Genomic DNA, 23,273 nt, shown 5'->3' on the forward strand with positions numbered 1-23,273 from the left:
CCAAAAATTCACCGACCTCTGGCATCCATCCACGAGAACTCGATGAAACGAAGGACATCCACCAGAGGAAGCTGAGGGCTGCTGCAAGTCTTCGAAGTTGTCTAGAAAATGGCTTAGGCCGACCCTAGCCACCATGGCTTCCCTGCGCGATTGTGTCATTGTGGAGTTCAGGAGCTAGTTATGATCATCAATGGTATGTAATCGGTGGTGATGATCTGAATACATTTCTTATATGAGCAATGTTTTTCATGTCATCCGATCTATTAGCGACTCGTATTCTCCTTTTATGCTTTCTTCTTATCATGAATATGTTTATTCCTTAGTCTAATTGGAGGTTAGACTTCATAGAATGCTTTATGTAATCATGGTGATTAGATCTAGTATGTTGACCCTTCATGATATTTAGACATGTTCACTTGTGTTTGTGCCCTTAAACTACCTGCCCTGATAGAGAGGATCGTGATAGGATCTGGCTTGTGTAAAGTGGGATTTTTGGGAGGTTGATCGGAGGTAGTAGTTTAAAGATTGCTTTGGATGAGATGCATATTGTGCTTGCTTGTTAGCTAGAACTACAACTAGAAGACGATAGGCTCTTACTACCCTTGGTGGTTTTTTATCATATACATATCTATGGATGTGATCTACCTATTCTCATGATTTACTTTTACACCAAGGTTACCCTCTTCATATGCAATATATGTTTCATGTTAGGATTAGATCCGTTAGATTATATGGAAAATCCTAGTTAGTTCGTTGCCGATCCACGGATTGATAAACATTGGATGGAATACTTTGAGGGAAAAGTCACGATGATCCGTGCACTTGCGGTTCACAAACTGGCGTGCTAACTACCATCAACAATCCCAATCCTCCACACCTTCGCTTGAGCAACTTAGGTTGGCCGCCGGATTCTTCCTAGAGGGAGTTCACGGGACTTTCGCGCTTCCCAACTTAATCTTCCATAGCGAAGGTTCCCACGGGACCTTCACGCTTCCCAACTTAGCCTTCCATAGTGAAGGTGCCTGGGACCTCCGCACCTACCTATGAAAATACTTTCAACCTTCGCGCCTTCTTCCTTATCCTACGAAGCGAAGGTGCCCCGGACCTTCGCGTCTTCCTTTGTTCCGTCCAAACATCGTTTTATGCAATCATACTTAAGTAAAACGTTACTTACCAACCGAGGGTGACATTTGATATCTCCGATCCAAATCTAAAACAGCAACAACATGGAAGAACCGCTCTAGTTTCCATTCTGAAAACAAATTCGAGCTTTTGAAAGTCATATCATAGTGCGTACCGAGTCCTGAACCAGTTGGTCCAAGAAGCAGCTAGGTTCACTTCATTATTTCGGGAGCCTGTGTCTTAGTAAGGATTTCCATTCGGCCCAGAGACAATTTGTTGGGCGCTTGTGTGTAAAGTTGGCCAGTTGGGGCTGTTTCTAGGACGACGACAAGGCTGCCTGCTAAAATTTTAATACCATCACCAGTCTTGAGTCTTGACTCTTGTGCGTCTTGATCTCGAAGAACCATGGCTGCGGATGAACTATGCATTCGTTTAGGTCACTTCCTTTTGAACTCAAACTTTAGGTCTCATTCGGATTACCTGGACATGAAGGTGTTAGTACTTGGTTACAGGAAGGCAAAGCTATGGAAGACATAGAAGGGGGAAAAACCTAAAAAAAAGACGAACGGTTGCCAGACCGCAGACTTCGTTTTTTTCTAAAATTTGTGTATAAGGTCAATATCAGTGCACAGTTACCAAGTTAGTTACCAAGATAAAAAACTGTAATTGTGACAGTTGAGTTTCATGGGGAAAAACTCTATGAAACTCCTCATAATAATCTTGCCAAGTTAGCAATTTTGCTAACATGATAATAAATTTAATGCTCATGAAACTTCCATTAAGATCAGCTTGGATTAGCGGGCATCATGAAGTAGTTAGTACTTCGATTTCGTTGCAGAAACACAAAGCTTTGGGAAAAGAAAAATCCCGAAAAAAGAAAGTAAAAGGATATTGACGAGAAATCCGATTTGGTTGCAGAAACACAGAGCTTTTGGGAAAAAACATCCCGAAGCAATTAAAAAGATACACTGACGAGAGTGGGATTTGAACCCACGCCCTTTCGGACCAGAACCTTAATCTGGCGCCTTAGACCAACTCGGCCATCTCGTCTCTGTGATTGACACTGAACACAAATAGTAATGATTAGAGTATATTCTTGCCACAATCACGTGTCCTACTTCGAATCTGACGGAATAACTAACCGAAATTGTCTCAAACGAACAACAAATTATACAAAGGAGAGAGTATGGGTCTACTTCTAGAGAGTAACACACCAATCATACATTCACCAACGTGTTATATTATAAGTATACACAAGTGGACCTTGATACAGATCGATCTACTAACCTGTCATGCATGCTGCGGCCCAAGTGAACCCAGCCCGACTGCTCGTTCCAACCTCCAACTAAGGGTCCCTTTGGAATTCTTGCCGGACACTCGCCTCACCTTGCTGTAAGGCCGCTTGTAGCAAGCTTGCCTGGCTGGGCAAGGATTTCCTTGCTCACGTAGGAGAGCCGATTCCGCTCTCCTGCGTTGGTAGGTTAGCTTGCTCACCGAGAAGAACACAAGACAAGCACGAGATGTCACGGAATCCAGATCTGCCGCTGTCGAATCGAGTCCGGTGCCGTTGAATCGAACTCACCGGCACCAAATCAGACCTTGCCGCCACTAGTTGGAGTTGCCACATCCAGCCTCGCGCCACCGAATCGGGCCAGCGGCCGTCAAATCGAACCTCGCGGCAGCCGAATCGAACCCCGCCGTCGCCGAATCGAACCCCGCTGCCGCCGAATCGAGCTGCTCCACCGCTGAATCGTGCTGCTCCACCACCGATTTGGTGAGGCGAGGCGAGCGGCGGCAAGGGATCCGAACGGACCCTGAGCCTGTTTCTCTACAGCTAAAAAAATTAAAACTAGAAAAAACATCGTAGGTAAATCGCGTTACGCGCTTTGGGTCTGCCATCGATCGATGCAACGCCGTCCATAGCCCTCCGCCCCTCCGCGCACAAACCGCCTGCCGTTTGATCCCCCGCATCCCTCCGAGCCGTACTTCGCTCCGCCCGCCGCGCTCCCCCCTCCTTTCCGCCGTTCGTTCGCCTCCCGTTCACCCTCCTCACGATCTCTTTCTCGAGCCGCCGACGGCGCCCGTGCCGCGCCGCCGCCGTCCCCCATCCTCTCCGCGCCCCGACCCCTTTCTCGAGCAGCCGCCGCCGCCCGCCCTCCATCGCCATACCCGCGCCGCCGCCGTCCCCGGTCCTCTCCGTGCCCCAATCGCCATACCAGCGCTGGCACCACGAACGCCAGCACGCGGCCCAGCCTCGTCGCGGCCGCTCGCCAGCCGGCCTCCTCGGCTCAAGGAGACATTCTCCGTGGACGTCGCGGCGGCTGAGGCGGCCCCGCTCGCCGTGCCCCTCGCCGCGCCCTTCGCCATCGCGTCCTCGCGCCTCGACGCCGTCTCCATCGTCGCCGTGCGCGTCGAGCTCCGCAGCGGCGCCGTCGGGTGGGGGAGGCACCCGTGCTGCCATCCGTCGCCGACGAGGACCAGCCGGCCGCGCTCGCGGCCCGCGGCGTCGCTCGGCGCGCTGCTCGACGAGGTCGCCGGTGTCCTCCCTGGACACGCCTTTGCATCGGTGAGGAATCCGCACCTTCCCTCGCCCGGCTCGCGGGGTAGTAAAATTTGCATTCTGTTGCAGCTGGGTTGACAGGTGCTTGATCTTGAGATGAAGTGAAAAGTCTAGGATGTTGTGGAAATCTTAAATTGTTGAACGTGGTGATCCCGATGTTGATGGGGTGACTGCACTTTGAAGTATAGGCTTTGATGTAGATGGGAATTGCCTTTCAGGCGCTGAATTACTGAAAGATTTTGTTTCTTTCAGAGGATCTAATTTGTTGCCATCCTTACGAGGTGAGTGGCATGAATTTTGCCATCATGTGAGAGGGATGAATGTGAGATGGCCTTCAGAGGAAGCGTAACTGAAAACCAAGCTTGGTTATAACCGTTAATATTTGCTCTGGATGGTAACTGGCCTGGTGAAATCATCCTTGAAAACCCATTTAACCTGAAAAAAAAATGTTTGGTTAGTTATAAGCTTAGAGCAGTTCATTCAGAATACAAGCCCCTAAACCAACCAGTTTTGTATCCCAAAAAAAAAACCTACATAAGCATAAAGGTCCTTTCCATGTGAAAAATCAATTATTTTGTTTTGCTCATGTAGAAATGTACCATTTATAAAAAAAGACCGTTGATGAATAAATGGAAAAACAGGCATGGATTATTGTTTGTTTCTGATATTCATATGTGTACTCAAGTGTTCGGTTGTTGTTTACACATCAAATACAAGATTTCCCATTCCATGTGTATTTGATTGTAATTGTTTTCCAATTAAGGCTAGAGCAGGAGTGGAGATGGCACTGATTGACGCGGTTGCTAACAGCATTCACATCCCTCTCGTGATTATTTGGAGGGGCATCAGATACTGTGACCACGGACATAACGGTATATTTTTATCCCATCATAGTCTGCACTATGTCCAGAAAGTTATAAATACCTTCACCAAATAACATATTCCATATTTCCCAACCTAGATTCCAATCGTGGCCCCAAATGAAGCTGCTCAATTGACTGCAAAATATCGAGGGCAAGGGTTTCAAACACTGAAGCTCAAGGTTGGGAAAAACTTGAACTCAAATATGGAAGTTCTGAAGGCTATACGGTTTGTCCATCCAGACTGCTCATTTATCTTGGATGCGAATGAGGGATACACAGCTGATCAAGCAATTGAAGTTCTTGATAGACTAAATGGTTTGTACTCCTGCAAACTCTGTGCTACTATATCAATTCACCTTTTAATCTTGCCTCAATATGTTGAATTTATTAGCTGTTCATGATCTGTATATTCCAACCTTCTCCCAGTAGTTCTTCTAACTTATTTTTGTTTCTATTCTGTCACTGGTTTTAGAAATGGGTGTGACCCCTGTACTCTTTGAGCAACCAGTTCACAGAGATGATTGGGAAGGTGTCCATGATGTTAGTATTGTTGCCATGGAGAAATACAAAAGTCGCTGTTGCTGCTGATGAAAGTTGTCGGAGTTTACTTGATACTCAGAAAATAATACATGGGAATCTGCCCCATGTTATTAACATCAAGCTAACAAAATTAGGGGTTCTTGAGCCCTTGAAATAATCGACGCTGCAAGAAAAGCCAATGTCACTTTGATGATTGGCGGTATGGTTGAGACTAGAATCGCTATGGGTTTTGCTGGTCATCTAGCTGCTGGGCTTGGTTGTTTCAGGTGCGTTTGTTGTGAAAGTATGAAATCATTTTTAAACATTGTGCTTAGGTTGCTCCAGCCAGCAAATTGAAAGAAATATTACTTTGTTCAAGACCTTATATATGTTGAATCAGCTGCTAAAATTGTTCTTGAAGCATATGGATGCAGTTTTGTTGATCTGTACACACCTCATTTACTGTCGGAAGATCCAGTGTATGGCGGCTATGAAGGTAGTCTTACTCTCTGCACAAAACTCTTTATATGTCTGCAGCTCCTTTTTAAAGATAGTGGCTACTGGCGACTACATTCATGTCTACTTTTATTAAAAATGGGAAACTACGGTTGCAGGTCCAGTAATGGTTTCAGGCCCACAAAGATTCAGTAATGCTTTCGTATGATGTGTCATATGTGTTCTTTCCTTGACTCAGCCTGCTGAACCCAAACCCTTCTGTATCTCAATTCTCATTTGAGGAAACTACTTATGTCGTGGAAAATCTGTATCTCAGTTGTCTTGAGGCTGCTATGCTTGTTGGGAGATTGATCCTTTCAAGCTGCTGACCTTCATAAAACAAATTAAGTCTCAAACTGTATCTCCAGTTTATTGTTTATACGACTCATGCAAATTCTCTCTCCAGCCTTTGAACCTCTGTCGTACAAGTTCACAAACGCCCGAGGCCATGGTGGTTTCCTTCACTTGGACAACGATGAATCGGTATATCACAGTTATCCCTGATGCTTAGTTACCCTCTGGCTTCCTGTAGAAGTATTGTGTTCTTCTCCTTGTTTCATGTGGGAGCATTGTATTTTTTCCCCTGAACTGACAATGTAGCTAGCTGATTTGGGGGAAAACGAGGGATCTTTCCCTTCCTCTCATCTGTCACATGATGCTTGTGGGGAATTTCCCTGCGTTTAATTCCTACGTACAAATCCTGCTAAATTTTGGTCTCACCATTCCATAGTGGGTATTATTTTTTTTCATGTGTGCCTATACCTATGTGCAACGTCAAGTTGTAGCTTCTTCTATTTATTTTTTGAACTTTCAGGTACCTTGAAAATATATTAAGATATTGTGGTCGATGCATATCTTTTTTGTTCCCCCCTTTTGTTGCACTCTTGTTAAATAAGATTTTTTTATACTTACTGATATGCTTGAGATCAAATCAGATTATAATAATGATGCTCAGAGTAGGGTTTGTCATGAAAGATGGCCACCAACCTCTTAATAACATCCCTGTCTTTTTGGGCAGACTCCTCACGGCACATGGTAAACCTATGCTATTAAACTGCCTTCACCAGATTACAATGAACTGTGAACTTCAGAACTTTAATTTTTGATAAGTTGGAGTCGATGCTTAAGACTTCAGAACTTTATTTAATATATGACAATTTTAATAGCAGTTTGATTGTTTTACTCCTGAGTACCAACAGCTCTAAATTTTTGTGCACTGCACCCTTAGTTTTTGAGTAAATAATACTGATTGCTGAGGTTACAATGCATCTTTCTATGTGGGACTATAGTTTTGTCAAGTAAGGCTATGTACACATTGATAAATCTGCTTCAGAATAATATGGCTGATACATTGCAATCTCATTATCTGAACAAAATTAGGTCTATCTGTTATTAGTAGAAGGCTTACTTGTTAAAAAGGACCTAAATAGGTTTCTTTGTCTATATGAATCTTCGGGGAATTCTGCTTATCTTCCATGGATAGATGCTACTTCATGTGTGTGTCAGCTTTTTGCTTGCCAAAGGAGCTTGTGACTTGCAACTACTACTTATTCAATGATCTCTAATAACTGAATCATTTTGTTCAGATTCTAATTATCAGATCTTTTCCTGATCTCTTTATGTTTTGAGGTGTTGGATGAGAAAGGGTTAATGGTGGTTGCTACCATGCTACAAGAAATCAGAGCTTGTCGTTATGAGTGCTGTAGTTGAAGTGAGGTTAGTGTACGTTAAACCATGATGGGCCTAGGAGACTTCATCATTCTACACTCAAGAAGCAGAAAGGTGATTGTTGCCCCCCACGACTTGTTGGATGCAGGTTGGTTTGGTGTTTGCATTCGGTTGGTGTTTGCATTCGGATCAGGTACGATTCATAATGCTTTGATCCGCGATTCTTAGAAAATGTTGTGTTTCAGGCAGCCAGTGTGTTGACGCAAAAATCAGACGATGACCTTCGCGTACTAACACACGTCTCTCGATCCAAGGCGTGCCAGTCAATTTGACTTGCTAATTGACAAGGATAAAGAAGATGTTAAATTTGAGAGCGAATCGGCTGATGTTCCGATTAGCTCCAGGAGATCGTAACGGCCGGGTAGCCGATACAGAAAAAGGACGATAGGTTAGGTTAGCCGATGTATGCATATTCAATGCAAAGGAATTGTTGAAACGCAACCTAAACAATGCTACGTGAACAATACTTGAAACAGATCCGATCGAAACCTATTCCAAGCTGGATAGTGGTGATAGCAACAAGATTTATATAAATAAACTTGCAGATCTAGTGAATATCGATAACTTGATGAATAAATCTAGACGAAACAACAGTGATGCACTGGAAGTTAAAGTCTAGAAATTACTCGTTAAAACGGAACTTACAGTCCAGCTGGAGATCAAGATGATACAGCCCTGCTAGCTTGGAGAACTCGTGAAGAAAAAGAAATCTTTGGCGAAGTCACCAACTTGAAAGTAAATTACGATTAAAATAGATTTGTTTGTTTGTGCGTACCTATTTTTCAGACCTTACAGGGTTTCTATTTATATCCTAAACTCAAGACTTCTAATGGGTTTCTATTTATATCCTAAACTCAAGACTTCTAGTCCTAATTGATTAGGACGCAATACAATATCTGTCCTAATTGATTATGACGCAATACAATATTTGTAAGTAAAGAAACAAACTTTTCTAAATAAAATGACTCGTACAAGAGTCGGAAATGAATTTGACCTCCCTTGACCAACTCTACATCCATTGTCTCGCAATATCTTCGCCGATCAAGACTCTTGCCTTTTAACGGTCGAACCCTAATATCTCCGATCAGCTGGAATCCTCTTGCTCGCATCGGTTAGGTCTCCGTCACCCTTCATCGGCTGACACCTTCCGTCCTCATCGGTTGGGTCTACATCACCTTTCATCGGCTAAACCTTTGTGACTCTATCGATCGTTTTCACTAGCCGTTGCCATTTTGTCATGCATCAACATCTCTGCTTCCTTTTGACGTCAGTTTTGACACGTGTCAAAAAACGGTGTCAACAATGTTAATCGGTTGCTTGGGATTCTTTTGCTAGCAAGTAGTAAGGTTGCAATTTCGTCATCACCTGCAGATAGGCATCGAGGTATTTTCCGCATCCAGGAGTGTGTGCACCGCGTTCGTGGGAGCGGTGGAGAAGAAAGGCCATGAAGCGGCTCCCAGGACAATGTCGTCGACGTCCACGGGGCCTTGTGCAGGTCAGCTTCTGCGGTTCTACCCAACCTTGGTCTATGTGAGCTCTGGCTTTGCGAGCGCATGGAGACACCCCCACGGCACATGACCGGTTGGAGCAATTGGCTGGTAGCTTGCCATGATGTGCACTTTCGATCAGTTCATGATGGCCTCCATGCGCGTGAAGGTAATGTGCTCGTGGAAATTCTCCTAGAGCAATGTCTGGATTAAGCCACGAATGTCATCATATTGTGTGAACTATGCAAGCGTTTTCTGAAACATTACATGTGCGGTAGTACAGTTAAATATGATAATAGAATGATGCTCGTTTTATGATTTACATGGATGGATTTCAAGATGAATTTAACAATTGTACTGCATTCTGGCTTTATTTTGTCATTTATAATGACCTGTTGGTTTGAAACTTGCTCATGCATGGCAACTGATATATCTTCATGAATTAGCATGGACCTAGAAAACCCATGGAAAGATACCGAGTACAGAAAATTTCATATTTTGGGTGTTCAAAACAAGTTATTTAAGAAAGCAAAAGGATCCTTCTTTAAATAAGGGCATATGATTTAAATAAGGGCATATGATTTGTTGTAAAAAATATAGGTTTCATGTCATCCTTTGGTTTCAGACTTTCGGGCATGCGATAGATTTGGTTTTGGGCTTGAATGCTCTGGCGTATATAATTTTATTTAATTCATTAACTACGTTCTTGATTAATTTTTTTTAATATTTAGATTTATTTTCACATTATTATTGTCTCGTCGAATACTCCATGTATTTCTATATATATTGCCCGTAGCAATGCATGGGCACGATCCCATTAGATGATTAAAATTTAAGTTTAACTTTAACTAAAGTTTAGACGTCTAAACTTTAGTTGGCTAAAATTAGTCTTGTCTGGTTTGGAGCGGACCTAATTTTTAGGTAAAAGTTCATTCTATCCTTAGAGGGTGTAGGGGAAAAATAGCAAGATTTCAGTGGGAGGGTATTTTTTATCTTTATGACTAAAATTAGCCCCCATTAGCTGAGTTTGGAGGATTAATAAATTAAAATTTAGTTGGAGAGTTGGCTAATTTTTAGCTCACCTTTAGTCCCAAACTTGTCCCACAGTTTGGATCATCAAAAGCTAATTTTTAACCTGATTAAGTTTGACCTTGGATCCAAACCGAACCTAACCTAGTCATGCGAGCTTAAAGCCAGCACTGTGTTAACTCTTGGTCCATCCATCTACATAGGCGTGCCCGTTTTTTTTTTTGCATATTGCAAAAATGCAAAGTAGCTTAGGTACGTATCCTAATTAAGTATTTTCTTCCAGCAAGCTTACGTTGCACACTTGTATAATGTTAGAAATAGGGATAATTGGTGATCAATTAGTGGTTAATGGTGCTGCTAATAATGACATATTTCACTATGCTAATTTTATGTTAAAAATATTCGTGCATCCTATAAACTCGGTCAATTTAAGTTAAAGAAATTTGGCTTAAAATAAAACTAAAATGTTCTATACTTTAAAACCGATGGAGTATAATTAAGCTTGCACGTTGTACGCCGTTGGCTTGACCTAGTGGATGCATGGTTGGCACGGCACGACCTAGTGGATGCATGGTTGGCACGGCACGTGCATACGTATATATGCTACATGCAGAGGTGGATCCAGGATCTCTAGATATGGGGGCTCATTTCCTCCTCCTTCCTTCCTCCTCTCCGGGGGTTCCAGCCCCCACACTAGATCCGTCCCTAGCTACATGCAAATCTTTTGAAATTAGAACAAACGATTGAGTAATCCACTAGCTCTAGAACCAATTTGGCTTAATGGTCCATTACTCGATGTGTCATGTACATCATGGAGATAATATACTCCATCATGGTACATAGGGACATAGCACGCCCCATCCATCTTATTATTTTCTCATGATGTTCTTTATTCCTTCTTGCATCTTCTTCTTCCTCTTTGACAACCTTAGCTTTGATCACTCTTGTTAGCTTCACAAAGATACTGACTTTGACACCCTTGTCTCATGCCACCCTTGTGAAGACCTAGGTTAACAGCGGTGAGGGGGCCGCCACTCAAGTTTGAAAAAACATAGCTATTTTACAATGTTCCACCGTAAAACCCAAATAACTTATAGTCTAATTACTCTTACTGTTGACGTATGTCTTTTTTTGGCGCACCCCTTGGACCTCTTCGCCGCTCCAGTAGCTCACGTGGGCTATCATAACATGATACTATATCTTGGTGACATCATGTGGTGCAGGAGCCTCCTGCTATTTGAATAGTGTTTTCATGCATATTCTATACTAACCCATCACTTGGTACTTGAAATAATCCCATTATTACGTATTGTGTTTTGGACCATATTGCAAAATCACAGGAAATACGATATAAATAAAGGGTTTTTCTACAAGGTGTACTTGGGTCCGGACTTTGGATATTGAAAGGTCCAAATCATGAACATTGAATTGCAGGCCTGCAGAAGAAACTGAACTTGCACGGGCTATATCTTCCTCATCCGAACTCCGATTGGGGCGAATTTACAAGAAAAATTGCATGGCTCAACGAGATATACAACTTTCGTATGAAGCGCTCGGGCATTAGAGGCCAATAGGGGGTGGGCCGATCGACCTCCCCTTTCACCTTTCACCAGGAGGAAGCTCGTGATGTCCTTAGGGTTGTTTTCCAGATACTTGGCCTCAAAGGCACCCTAACTGACGCCGCCAACTATAAATACCAAGACATGCAACAAGGAGGAGGATCCCGACGAGTCTAGACCTAGCCACCGCCGCCACAAGATGAAAAACAGGGATTAGATCTATCACCGCGACGACCAACGCCGACCAACGCCGACGGAGGGCGGGAGGCACGAAGAATCCCTCAGGCCTATCGACCTGAGGAGCCCTAAGCCAATCGGCCCAGGGTGTTCTTACACTCCCTCGCCGCCATCTTCGGTGACGACATTCTCCAGAGTCTTCTTCCCCCCCTTTTTGCGTCAATCTCTGTAAGATGATGGGGTAAAGCCTCCGTTCATCCCTAGGATTGTTTGGATCCTTGATATGTAACTACTACATGTACTTTATGCTTATCAATTCTTCATGGTCTATATCATTGCAATGCTTCATTCATATGTGTTCTAATCAGCCCATATTCTTAGTAGTGTGTGTGGTAATCGTGGCGATTAGCTTAACTATGTGGACGCTTTGATATAGATGTGTGAGCGAGATTGTTGAGTACCCCTGTGTAGTGACGGTATGCAGTAGGGAAAGAGCGGAGCAAGCATATAATCGTTGTGAAGCTAGTGAAGGTAACACCCCTTTTGTATTGTAGATGTATATTCTTGTGAACCTAGATCTTAGGAAGGGAACGCATATCTATCTTTATTTTCCATCTTGTATCACCCTTTGCTCTTTGTTAGTTTAGATTAGTTTGTCTCTCTACACAACTCATAGTCTTATTTCGTTAGTAAAGTCACTATAAAGTGAGAGCCAGCATCCCACTTATCCACGGATTGATAAACCTTGGAGGATACTCTAATGGAAAAGTTACAATTGATCCATGCATTTGTGGTTCACCAATTGATGCGTTAACTGCCATCAACACCTTCCAAAATGCAGCTAAGGAACATATTTTTTAAAGTTCATGTACAAACATTTTTCTTTACTATTTTTTACATCCATTAACATTTGTTGACAATCATCAACATTTTTTATAAATTGTCACCAACATTTCTTGGCGTTGACAAACAATTTTTATATGTACCAACATTTTTATTCAAATTTTTTGCATTCACCAATATTTTTGGCTCAACATTTTTTTGACATTCACCCATTTTTTTATGAGATAGTTCACCTAAAATAATGTTGACTTTTAAAAATGCAACAAAATATAGTCATACTGGATCTCATTGTAGTATTAATCCAGCAAATATCATGGTTCAAATATATTTTAAATTGGAAATAGACTTTAAATTGGATGCATGGGTTAAGAGAAAAATAAATCAAAATTTCAGATTCAAAAGGAATCCCTCCGGTCATGCATCCCGAGCAGCCAACTAGGCTCTGACGCGTGTCCTGCTCCCCTCCTCTAACCGGTTGTGCGTGGAGCAACAATTGCATGTGCGTTGATCTCGTCCATTCATTTCGGTTTGCACGGATCTCAAATATTGGAAGGTGGATAACAAATTTTCTTTTGCAAGATATATAGGTTTGCTGGTGGTACAACCGGATTATCAAGGGAATGGGAACAGAAGGCCCAATGCATGTTCAACTCGTGGGCCTAAGCCATTAGCAAGCCCAAGCTTAAGGATTCCACTCATTCATTGCTAGAGGCGACAAAATTGCCTGATGTCACCTGAAGCACAACTCGGCCTGCTCAATAAACAGTAGCAGCATGCAACCCAAAGAAGGGAGTATGAACGTGGTATGCAGTTGGACCAACCCAAAATGTATAACATTCTTTGACTGAAAGTGGGATTTTTTTTGGCTGAAATGGCCAGTCAAAATAACGTAACATGAAGAAAACTAATATAACCATTAAAAATTTATTCTACAAAGTGAACAATAAGGTTGAACACATGAAAAAATACTTTCGCACTTAGAACAAATTAGTCTTGCATGTGACCAATTTAGTCAACAAAACTACAAAAGTGAACAAAATGACCCTGCATGTGAGAGAAAAAAATACATGAAGAACAAACTCATCAATATTACAAACAAATTATGTTTTCAGGCTAACAAAGTATGTATACATGGTGGAAATGACTAGTATAAAAAAAGAAAAGAAAAAATAAGAAGAAAGGATAGTACTACAAAAAATAAAAGGAGAAAGGAGGAAAGAAAACTAGTATTACTGAAATGAAAATAAAAAAATACAAATTTTAATAAGGAAGAAAAGGAAAAATATAAAAAAAAGCAAATGCTTGAAACGGAAAATGAAACAAAAGGAAGAAAAAAATAAAGGTAGAATAAATATGAACTATACCAGTATTAAATGACTGCACGATTATTTTGAAGGGAAAATAAAAAATAAATAATGAATAATAAAATAAAAATAAACAAAAGAGAACTATAGAAGAAAAAGCAAAATAAAAATAAAAAAATACAATAAGATGCAGGAGGCGCCAGGCTTGCGCAGGCCACGGCAGTGTATCCCCACGCGGCCGAAAACGTTATTGGTCCGGCACCTCTTTTGCGGGCTAAAAACGTTATTGGGCTGAATTCCTTCAACCATCGTGTGTGCGCGCGACAAGAGATCTCCACGGGATCTTTTCTTAAAATTTCTTGATCAGAACTACTACGAACGGATCGGTACGAGTCGCATATGTTTCTATGCGCAGTGTTGGTCTATTGGCAGGACATCCGTAGAAGGAACTCTAATCGCCATTGATCTACTGTTACTGCGTTCCAAAAACAATAGGGATGAGTCTGCGATGGGAAGTAATACCTACCGGATGCGCAGGGAAGCAATTGCATGGACGATTCTGCCAACTAATAAATCCCGGGTGCTGAAACTGATGGCCAGCTGAATAATAATTACTCTATCCGTTTCAAATTGTAGGTTATGTGTACGTACCTAGACATACACTATATTTCGGTGCATATAAACATCTATACACTTAGAAAAGTCAAAATGTACCTGCTAGCTGACGCCTCGTGCTGCTCTTTCTGGTGTGGTCGATACAACCAAAAGGAAAGTAGCAGTGGCAGCAGTAGCAGCAGCAAAGCAAGACAAACAGCTGCATCATTTCTTGTTCGTCTAGGTTGGACCCATCAGCCGATCCCCGTCCATGGCTGGAGCTAGCTAGCTTGCTTGCTCATATTGTATATTTCCATGCCACTTCAGGAGACTTTCTTCGTTTTTTTTAAAAAAAATAGATAGACATTTGCAGAACATTTTTCAGTGTGGGATGCACGCACTCGGTATGCATGCGCCGACAGGAGAAGGGCAAGGCGTTGCAGGTCCATGTGAGCCACCCGCGTCGATCCCCTGCTGCCTCAAGCAGCAAGCACCGAGGCATAGTTGAGTGTGATGCGATGGACGGTTGCGCACACAGCTATCACGGTTGCAGTCTTTGCCAGTTTTGCAAGTCTGTGTTTCCAAAAGAACGGAGCCTAGCTAGCCTTGGAGGCATCAGGGGATAGCCAAGACTTTTGGGGTTGTATGCAACAGAACGCATGGACTTTGTGGAGAGAATCTCGCGGCGTTAATACATTCGGTTAATCTTCGGTGGTCAAATGCAATGTACCTTCGATTTGCCAAAATACTCCACCCACGCAATTAACTAGTTTGATTGTGTGTTGCTTAACTTTTTCCACCAAAAAAAAGTCTAATGTGTAAAATCTTAACTCCTACAACCTGTAGCCTTATGTGGATGAATCCAAGAATTGCCAAGCCGTATGCCCAAATCCTATTGATCTCGTATTAAATCCGGCCAGTTATGCAAATGCAATTTTCCATTCTATGGCCGTGACATTCATTCACGCGCGTGACATTTTTCCTTGCAGCAGTTATTTTCTGTTTATTTTGTGGATCTTCAGTTTTACAAAGTGCCTTGAACGCCCTTAATTTTCTAACCCTGGCACTGTGCGTATTTAAGTGCTGTGCTTAAGCAACTTTCTCACCTCCCCCCCGATCCCACTTTTCAATTCCTTCCTCTCTCGCTCTTGCTTGTGGAGAGGATGCTTGTCACCTACTCCTTTTAAGTTCCCCACTCCCCCCTCTCACCTTCCGCCTCTTTTCCATCATATTATTGTTATCCTTGAGGCCCAAAGCCAGCACAGAGCAAGCAAAGGGAGAAAGAAAGGGAGGGTGGGGGCCAAAGGAAGCAAGCAGAAGCAGCAGCTCACTCCTCGAGCATTGCAGTTGCAGCGCTTGCTCTGTGCTGGTCTTGCTCAATTGGTCTTCAGGCAGGAATCCCTGCTTGCTCGGTGATGGACAGGCACACCTGCAAGCTCTGCTTCCGGAGGTTCCACAATGGCCGCGCGCTGGGCGGCCACATGCGCTCCCATGTCATGGCTGCCGCGGTGACGGCAGCGTACTCGCCGCCGCCGCCACTGCCGCGGCCGCAGTCGCCGCCGCTCTCCCTGGCGTCCACCTCGTCGACCGAGATGGACGACAAGCCGGCGCAGCACAAGCCGGTGGCGTCGTGCGGTTTACGCGACGGCGCCAAGAAAAGGTCCAGGATCGGCGCCCCTGAATTCTCCGGCGGTTGGGCGGCCGGCGGCGATTCGTCGGTCGTGCAGGACGGCGAGAGCGACACGGAGTCACCCCCGCGGTTCGCCGTGAGCCGCCGCCGGTCGAAGCGGTCGCGCCGTCGCGCGCAGCCACCGGAGTCCACGCCGGATCCCGAGCAACCGGCGAGCAGCGTCTCCGACGCGACGACCGAGGAGGACGTGGCCATGTCGCTCGTGATGCTGTCCCGGGATTCGTGGACGCGGTCCAGATCCGGGCCCAAGCACCACCGGGCCCAGGCGAGCTCGGAAGCCGAGCAGAACAACGACGACGACGCGGACGAGGCCGAGCACGGCCACGACGTCGCGCGCCCGCGCGGCAGGCACCAGTGCGGCGCGTGCAGGAAGGTGTTCCGTTCGTACCAGGCGCTGGGCGGCCACCGCGCCAGCGTCAAGAAAGGCAAGGGCGGGTGCGTGCCGGTGCCGTTGCCGTTGCCGCCGCCAACGCCTCCCACCGCGCCGCCGTCCAAGGCTCGGCGCGTCGAGACCTCCCCGGTGATCCACCAGTGCCCGTTCTGCTTCCGCGTGTTCGAGTCCGGGCAGGCCCTGGGGGGCCACAAGCGCACGCACATGCCGTACGCCGGCGCGCCGGCCCCTTCGACGCCAGCGAAATGCGGCGACAGCTCGGGGTCCATCGATCTCAACGTGCCGGCCGCGGTGGACGACGACTTCGAGCTCTCCGCCGTGTACGACGCAGAGTTCGGCAGCAGCACCAGACAATGAGCTCACCTGCTGATGCTGATGCTGATCGATACATGCTACCAACGCCATCTTCAGATCGGAAGATGTACTTGCACAAGCGCAGGAACTGCAGACTAGCTGCTGGCTGCTGCTGCATGCTGGAAAGAGATCGAGCACTCGAGGTTCGATGTAAGGGCTTGGGAGTTGGAATCCATGCAAGAACCAGATGGAGAACGACAGTTGAGCGTTTTATTTTCTCTCTTAATTCTCTCTGTTACTCTATTGCGATTGTTAGTGTAGCAGTTCGTGCCTAATTAGATGAACAGCATATTCAATTCTTTTTGATCTCTTGTACCTAAATCAAATTGACCCATTTACTTCAAATTTCTCATTGAAAAGTGGGGGCAAAAGAAAATTGCATTCACCATGTTCTTGACCTGTCCCATTAAACTCTGCTTCATTGAACCTCATACTCACAGCACTAGCAGCAAGCCAGCAAAAGCAGTGGCAACAGATGCATGTACTAGCTATAGTAACTTATGCTCGCAAAACCACCAACGCTTTGGCTCCAAGAATTTGGCTGTAGTACATTGAAATTTCACATGCCGGATCAATCGTACTAATTACTAGTAAGCCATACCCCGGTGGTTTTATAGCTAACTCCTCCCCGCTGTTCGTCGTTAGCCTTTCCAGCTGTTGGCCACACTGCCTCCCGCCTTGGCACGTACCAGAGCGCTGGTTCGTGCATCACGCGACTCATACCGCACCGTACCATCTCGTTCAAATGCTTAGTACTCTCGGTTGAGTACTCCCACCATTCACCAAGTCATGAGCTGTGTGTGTGCTTGTGCCACAGCATCAGGCTCCACCAGAACAGTGCCATGAGTACCTGAGCTTAGCTTGGCTTCTCTCCTAGTGCTAGTGCTAGTCCAGCTCGCTTTGCTTGCCTCAGACTCCGATCAATGCAGCAGTAGCAGCCTAGCAGGCAGCTGCTCGTGCTTGCTTCCCAGCCAAAAAGGCTCCCCTGCTCTTGCTCTGCTCGCGGCTCGCGCCATTCGTTTCCACCGCCGCTACCGGCCGGTGCCCCGCTCGTGCTCGTGCATGTGGGCTGTGGGGAAGGGCACCTGGTCCCCCGCCCCCGCATGGCAGCGTCGGTGTGGGGGTGCGCTTGCTCTGCCGGTCTGCCCAGTTTGGTGGCTGGCTGTGGCTGTGGCCTGTGGGAGCGGGTTCCGCCTGCGCCCAACTGCCCGCCGTCGCTTCTTGTCCTGACTCCCCGCCTTGGCGGTTGCCTCCCGCGCATTTCTGGTCCTGGGCCCTGGCGCCTAGCGACCCGGTCGGCTTCGTGCCTTCGTCTCGTCTCGTTCCCCCATGGTCTCCCACTCTCCCCTCTCATCTCTCGTCTCCGGCTGCCATTTGCCCGAACTAGGCACGTCCGAGGTACGTAAAACACACTGCCGCTCGCTTTCATTCGCACCACCATTTCGCAAGCATCTAAAGCATATACGCGCGTATATGTACCCGGTCTCTTGAAGGAGCGTGCTTGCACACTGTCCCTATCTGTGTGTGTTGTGCCGACTGCCGAGTGCCGAGAGCCCAAGACTGCCGACACAGCGACACAGCACACTACTGGCAGGTAGGGCGTCCCTGACACGCGACGATACTACCATGTGGGGCGCAGTGGGGCGGACCCACCTGTCGGTGTCCGTTCGTAGGAACTAATGAGAATATTCTACACAGCAGCGCGCAGCCGATCTGCCAGGAGTCAGCGGTGGACGGGAGCCACATTCCCGCGGGTCAGCGTCGCCGTCGTGTTGAGTTCAGTGGAGCGATCACTGCTCGGTGTTTGGTGTACTAGTAGTGGCCATCAGCGGCTGGTGGGGCGGTTAAGCCTGCGTAATCCGCGGCTTGACTTGTACTAGTACGAACCTGCCTGAACCTGAAGGCCTCGACCTCAACAACAGGAGAGATCTTGACTCGCGGCCTGACACGCGCGCTCGTGGCGCTAGGGCTACCACCATGCCGTGCCAGGTCGGACCAACTAACTGCGACCCGTGCCGTGAGGTCCGGGGTTGGCCGACTCCACGACCGGGACCTGGTGCTGGCCGGCGGGGGCATGCAATCGGCTCTGCGCACCGTTGATCAGGCAGTGCGACCCCCGTACTCGTCGGATCCCCGTCACGGTCGGCCGGCATCGATCGTTGACGCGTACATACCTGCTTCGTCGTCTCGTCGACACCTCCGGCGTGCCGGGTGGGGCCGGTGTCAATGCCCTGGCCCCGTATCTGACACACCGTGTACGCGCGCGTGGACGTATGCTATAGGTCGCTAGCTAGCTCGCCAGTGCCTTTGCGCCTACTCGCCTCGCCCGCCAGCAGCGTTGAATCAAGCTCGGCTGCAGTGGCTCGGTGACGGTGAGACGTTCACGACAGTGAGATCGATGAGGGCGGCTAGTCGAACTGATGACCGGGGCCGCAAACTGCCGGTCGTTGCGTGCGCAGCATGCCAGTACACAGTACCCACCATGTACGCAATAAAAATAAGAAATCATGCATGTACCGATAAAACAAGTGCTAGTGGCGCGCGGTCTGTTGATGATATCTAGGCACGAAGCAGTGTCCGTGGAGGTAATCATTGATTAGGCGTAGCTAACCGGTCAGTGTCTGTTTGACATCTCAATAACCTAACCTAGCAGCAATTCGCCGCCAAAACCGAGTACATGCTACCACCACCTCTCGCATAACGGTGGGAGGAGCATATCGATCTGCACGACGGCGATCTGGATCCGCGCCGGCGGTGCCTGTGGCCTGTGCCTGCCTGTGCGCGTCAACCGCCGTGCTCGCGACAGGAGAAGTAAAAGCCACGGCGAGATGCGCGATGCGTTGGGTCACGGGCTCACGAGCAGCTAGACTGGCAAACGTACAGCACAATCATACAGCGCGACGCGAGCGCGAGGAGCTACCTCCCGTGGTACGTACCAGCTACGGTAGCTTCATAAATTTCTGCATCGATTTTAAACGGCCAGCGATGACTGTGCGATCTAGAGCCATCAGTGGTAACTGAGCGCCCGAGTCTGCTGCTCTGTTGGGAAATGGTGGCAGAGCGCTGCCAAACCGGCCTGTATCAGCATAAAAGAAAAGGAGAACAGCAGATTTTGCCTAGATAAAAAAGGGAGAGAATCTGGGTCAGCTCCTTTGAGTAAGCGAACGACTATTTCGGTTCGGAGTTTCAGAGTTCAGACACGCTATCATTATCAAGCGGCGATGATGTATATATGACGTACCGCCATGATTCGCTGCTAGCATGACAGGTCGTTACGGGAGACGAAGCTGATGACAAGATCATGTGGAATAATGATAAGCTCCAGGCCTCCTTTAACTGCTCAATGGCCGGAAGACTGGTAGCTAGCTGCATGTGTTGCCATAGATGATGTTGCGAGAAAGTGGGCGCTTCCTTGCTGACTTCACAACGAGTACCGAGAGCAGAGAGAGCTCCATTCGCGACGTGAAAGGAAAGTTCAGGAGCACCCACTGCTCGTGCGTAGCTCGCGTTGTCTCTGCTCTTCTTTTTCGTGCTGGTTGCTGCTTTGCTGGGGCAAAGGAATTTGCCCAAGCCGAGGATTATAACATACTGATGGAACCAGACAAAATCCCGCACTAGCAGACTAGCGGTTGACTATGAAATTCTGAACACATCTGCCCGCACTAGTAGTGGGAATAATTGACAACGCGTCTGTCAAGTCAAGATTCCGAGCCCGTCGCGCATTGTTTACATGAGAGATTTCTCTATGCAGAGGGCAGCAGCAAAAAGGCCGGAGGAATGTACTATTCCATATTCCACAGGCAGAATCACTGAATCAGGGTCAAGTGGAGTCTACAGGCAGATGAAATTCGGACTGGTTCCGATGGTCGCAGAAGTTCGTAGGAACGCGAAGAAATGATCGCCAGTTCTTCCCGTGGCCGGTTCAGCTGCCGCCCCAACATGGCCGTTGCGTTGCTGTGCTCATCACGTCAGGTTAGCTAAGCTGGACACCACAAGAAATAAAAACAGAGTCCTGCGTCGTCGTCTCCTCTGGGGGCGACTCGGGGCACCGCGCCGCCGCCGCCCAGCCCCCACCTCCACCGAGCCCTGTGCGGCCGCCGCCGCTATCCCGGCCGGCAACGGCGGCCAGCAGGCCCGGGCGCATGGGCGTGCAGCCGGTACGCCGGTATAGGGCCCCCCAATTTTCAGGGGCCCAAAATATTTCCTACGCAGCCACGCAGGACTGCAGCCCAGCAGGCACCCGGAAGCAAAACACCGTCTCCGCAAGGCCCTAACTCCACCGTCTCGCACGCCTCCACGTCTTGTCTCCCCTCCACGCGATCACTTTTTTATTTTCTCGTCCGTCCACGCTAGGGCAGCGACGAAGAACTGTGCCAGCGCCGGCGCCTGGCAGCCTGGGTGGCGAGACAGCGAGCAATTGAGCGAACCACAAGCCAGCAAGCAAGGAGGCCGGCGACAGGCCTGAGCAGAGAGAGGGAAGGGCAACGGACGTCGTCAGGCAGCCAGCAGGAGCCCTCCGTGTAAGTTATTTACCAAATTTTTATTCCTCAATTCTGTTAATGTACCCTTTAATAATTATAATAGTTAAATGTTCTTTTCATCTTTTGTATGCATGTTTATTAATTTATCTAGACGTCTAGTGTTTCAAGATCCAAGCCATGTCTTTTGCAAATCGATTTAGAAAGTACTAGATATATTTGTTGTAAGGAATCACAAATGCCCTCTAGTAATCAAGAAACACCGCAAGAATAAAACTGTTCAAGTAAAAATTATGCAATGAAGATTAAATAGGTACGATTCTTGATACATTCGATTGCAATTTAATACATTATACCATATACGTCATTTCTTGTTGTATTTTGCCGGTCGCTCTTTAAAATTTTGTACAGGACCTCAGTTTATGCCGCCCCAGCCCTGTGGCCAGCTACGGGAGGCCGTCGCGTTCCCCTCCCCTCCTCTCCCTTCTCCTCTTTCCCCTTCCCTCTCTTCCTTCCCTCCTCCCCTCCTCACCAGCGTGCGGCGTGGCTAGCGGGGATTCGGTGGTGGAGTGCCAGATCTGCGCGTCGGCCGCTGGTCTCGCCCAGATCTGGTGGTGTCCGCCGCAACTGGTCGGGCGGCGGCAACGTGGCTCGTTAACCTAGGCGCTCGCGGCCTTGGTCGTCATCGCCGTGGTCCTCCTCGCGGCAACAGCGGTCGGCCTGTTCGCGCTCTTGTGACGTCAGTGGCGTGGGCAGAAGGTCGTCGCGAGTGGCTCGTCGTCCACGGCCGGCGGCGGCACCGAGGCCGTGGCGAAGGTGTCGTCGGCTCACAAGAGCGTGTCGTCAGTGTTAGCGAGGCTCGAGTACTCCAACACCTGGGACCCTCTCGCTGGCACGGGGGACGGTGCCACCGCGGGGCTCGGCTCCCCCTCCTCCTCGCAGGCGACGCCGGATCCGGTCTTCCTTGGTCTGGATCCGTGTGGGGGCCCGTCGCGTTGGCCCATAGGGGTTTCGTCCGTCGGGGAGCCTGCCGCCACTCCAAGAAGCCCGATCTGCGCCGCCGCGGGTGGCTGCTCGTCGGGGAGCCGGCCCCACGCCACTGCTCCCGCGGGGGACATGACGTCGAGGGCCCGGCACGCGCCGCTAGGGCCTCATCCATGACGCTGGGCGGTGACCGCCGTCGCCATTGCCGGGTCCGGTGTTGCCGAATCGCCTCCCATTGGCGCAGTCTGCCCTCCCGGGGCCCGCGTGCTGCCGCTACATGTCGCTGCCGCTCCCTCCACTCCTCGTCGTCGCCTGTAAGAGGGCGACTGCGGGGATTTCCAGCCGGGGCAGCGCGCGCTCCAAGGTCGCTTCTTTCTCTTCCTTCTCCTCCTCCTCCCTTCACCCCACCTCACCCTGGTCGTGTTCAGGTCGCTTTTCAAGGATGGCCCGGGGGTGACCCGATTGACGCCGGTGCCTCCCGCCCTGCCGCTATGGGTCGCTCGCTCTTGGGTTGCTTGCTCTTCTGTTGATGGTTGTCACTCGTGGGGCCATGCCTCCTCCAGCCATTTTCTTCGCTGGCAGGGATGAGAGGATGGGTCTTCGTCTTCCCCATGGTGCTTCGGGTCGCCACCTCATCGTCGAGTGTTGCTGGGAGGAGAGCGGGCTTCGGCTCCACTCCTCTCCCTCCTGGTCGTCTTTTGGTCATCGCGGTCGCCCGTGGTCATCTTTGAGTCATCGTGATGGCGGTCGTTGGTCTGCGGATGTTCCCCATCGTCATTGTTGTGGACTGCTCGCTGCCATTCCATCGATTTGGCTCTCATTCAGGCCTTGGCGGTCTGCTGCGTGGAGTTGGTTCTGGGGGCTTTAGCGAAAGTTTTGCCCGGTTTTCGCCGGTGCCAACAACGATTGCATTCCTTAACGTAGCTCACCTCGATGAGGACATTGTTGCGGCCACCAAATCCATTTGGTTTTGCCAGGTGAAGACTTGGTCTAATCCTCCGTGGACAGATGGACGATGGCGGCGTTGGTGTCGCTTCCCCCTTGGAGCATCGTCTTGCATGACATTCTCGCTCTACGTGCGCTGACTCCGGGTTAT

General features: G+C 48.0%; 1 protein-coding gene, 1 non-coding gene and 1 pseudogene across 2 annotated transcripts; 2 read left to right on the forward strand and 1 right to left on the reverse strand.

Moving 5' to 3' along the window:
- Positions 1–2,091: 2,091 nt before the first annotated feature.
- TRNAL-AAG (transfer RNA leucine (anticodon AAG)) lies at positions 2,092–2,172 on the reverse strand. The gene has a single exon. It is a non-coding gene; the product is annotated as a tRNA-Leu (tRNA).
- A 2,276-nt stretch (positions 2,173–4,448) lies between these two features.
- Positions 4,449–7,779, forward strand: LOC140221296 (L-Ala-D/L-amino acid epimerase-like; annotated as a pseudogene).
- A 7,538-nt stretch (positions 7,780–15,317) lies between these two features.
- Positions 15,318–17,100, forward strand: LOC117836970 (zinc finger protein ZAT9). Its single transcript, XM_034716498.2, has one exon. It carries the CDS (start codon positions 15,696–15,698, stop codon positions 16,716–16,718), a length of 1,023 nt encoding a protein of 340 aa, XP_034572389.1. The 5' UTR covers positions 15,318–15,695; the 3' UTR covers positions 16,719–17,100.
- Positions 17,101–23,273: the final 6,173 nt, after the last annotated feature.

This window comes from Setaria viridis, chromosome 9 (assembly GCF_005286985.2).
Source record: "Setaria viridis chromosome 9, Setaria_viridis_v4.0, whole genome shotgun sequence".
Classification (NCBI taxonomy): domain Eukaryota; kingdom Viridiplantae; phylum Streptophyta; class Magnoliopsida; order Poales; family Poaceae; genus Setaria; species Setaria viridis.